Source organism: Octodon degus, unplaced genomic scaffold (assembly GCF_000260255.1).
Source record: "Octodon degus isolate 3935 unplaced genomic scaffold, OctDeg1.0 scaffold00184, whole genome shotgun sequence".
In the NCBI taxonomy this organism is placed as follows: domain Eukaryota; kingdom Metazoa; phylum Chordata; class Mammalia; order Rodentia; family Octodontidae; genus Octodon; species Octodon degus.
Window position 1 is genome coordinate 35,296 of NW_004524760.1, and position 1,887 is coordinate 37,182.

General features: G+C 55.5%; 1 protein-coding gene across 1 annotated transcript in view; it reads left to right on the plus strand.

Annotated features, from left to right (window-relative positions):
- The first annotated feature begins 202 nt into the window (after positions 1 to 202).
- Positions 203 to 1,887, plus strand: part of Naaladl1 (N-acetylated alpha-linked acidic dipeptidase like 1) — a 13,161-nt gene continuing 11,476 nt past the window's right edge. The window contains exons 1-4 of the mRNA XM_004643730.1: positions 203 to 402; positions 485 to 657; positions 736 to 857; positions 1,235 to 1,357. Of these exons, the coding sequence (XP_004643787.1) occupies positions 203 to 402; positions 485 to 657; positions 736 to 857; positions 1,235 to 1,357 (618 nt within the window). The remainder of the gene's footprint in view (positions 403 to 484; positions 658 to 735; positions 858 to 1,234; positions 1,358 to 1,887) is intronic.

Consider the following 1,887-nt stretch of genomic DNA (forward strand, 5'->3'; position numbering starts at 1 on the left):
AGTGCCCCCCAAGGTCCTTTCTAGGGGAAAGATGCAGATGTGTTCCAAGTGGCAGCTCCTGACTCTGTCTCGGGGTGTTCCCTTCCTGCCGTCTATGGGCCAAAGGGCAGCACAATCCGAGGGGTAATGGTTAACTTAGCCCCGACATCCCGTCTATAAGGAGTCCACAAGCAGGGCCACCCCCACTGCCCCAGGCTCTAGGATGCAGTGGGTGAAGGTGGTAGGGCTAGGGTTGGGGGCAACTGCCCTCCTGGGGTTGGGAATCATCCTGGGCCACTTTGCGATCCCCAAAGGGGCTGAGCAGCCATCCTCCAGCACTTCAGCCCCCCAGGACCTGGACCTGGAGACCCTGAAGACTGTCATGGGACAGCTAGATGCTGGCAGGATCCAGGAGAACCTCCGGTAAGCAGTGGGTCTGCCCGCTCCTGCTGAGGGCCAGCTGCCCCTTGCTGACACAGCTGCACCCCATGCTGCCCACCTGTAGAGAGCTCTCCAGGCAGCCGCACTTGGCCTCCAGCCCCAGAGATGAGGCCCTGGTGCAGCTCCTGCTGCAGCGCTGGGGGGACCGAGAGTCGGGGCTGGACTTGGCCAGGACTGTGGAATACGAGGTGCTGCTGTCCTTCCCCAGCCCGGAGAAGCCCAACCTCGTGGATGTGGGTGAGGCCCCACCTGGTGTGGGAAGCCTGGGGTGGGATGAGAACTGCTGGGCCGGCCCTGACTCTGCCCGCTCCACAGTGGATCCCAATGGGACTGTTCAACACTCCTACCTCCCGAAAGAGGAGAATGTGACTGGGGAGCAGGCAGGACCTGATGTAGTACAACCCTATGCTGCCTATGCACCCCCTGGAACGCCAAAGGTGAGCCTGAGTCCCCCTTGGCATGGCCTGGATCCCCCTAGTTCCCATTCAGGCTTCTCCCTTCTTAACCCCAGGGCATCTGAGGAAAAGTGCTTCAAGTGGGGCTGAACATACTCTCCACTGAATTTATTCACCTCTGCACTCTATCTCCTGTGTTCCTCCATCACTTAGTCACCCAACAAACACTAGTGGCCCCTGCTCAAGGCTAGGGCTGACATAGGGCACTGGACACAGAGGAAACCAGGGTGACTGTCCTTGCTTACATCTCTGGTTGAGATGGAGAAAGAACCTAAATCCTTTTTCCTGCTACCATCCCTCCTTTTCCCCAACCTGGCCTGGCTGGGCTAAGTTCTAAGGATCCCTTCTCTTGACCATAGGGCCTCCTTGTCTATGCCAACCATGGCACGGAAGATGACTTCAAGTACCTACGGGACCAGGGCATCGACCTGCAAGGCACCATCGCCCTGACTCGCTATGGGGTAGCAGGGCGGGGGGCCAAGGTGAGCAAGGGCCACCCTGCGGGGGTTCAGGGGCGGGGAAGCATCAGGTCCAGAAGCAGCAGAGCCCTGGCTGGGGTGGGAGGGAGAAATGAGCTGTCCACAAGCTGCATGCTGTGGGCTGTGTGGCCCTGGCTGCTTCTCCCAACTTGGAGGTTTAGGAATGTAAGGATGGAGGACCAGGGAGATGGCTCAGTGGAATAAGCGCTTCCCAGGCAAGCACAAGGAAGTTCAATCCCTGGTTCTGCAAAGAAAGAAAGAAATATAAGGATGGAACAGAAGTTTCATCTTGGATATTCTGGAAGTCCAAGTCTCCCTGTGAAGTCATTCTGAAAACTTCTCTTAATCCTCTTTGATTGTTCCCTTGCCCACCTTTTTGTTTCTTTTCTTTTCTTTTCTTTTCTTTTCTTTTCTTTTCTTTTCTTTTCTTTTCTTTTCTTTTCCTTTCCTTTCCTTTCCTTTCCTTTCCTTTCCTTTCCTTTCTTTCTTTCTTTCTTTCCTTCCTTCCTTCCTTCCTTCCTTCCTTCCTTCCT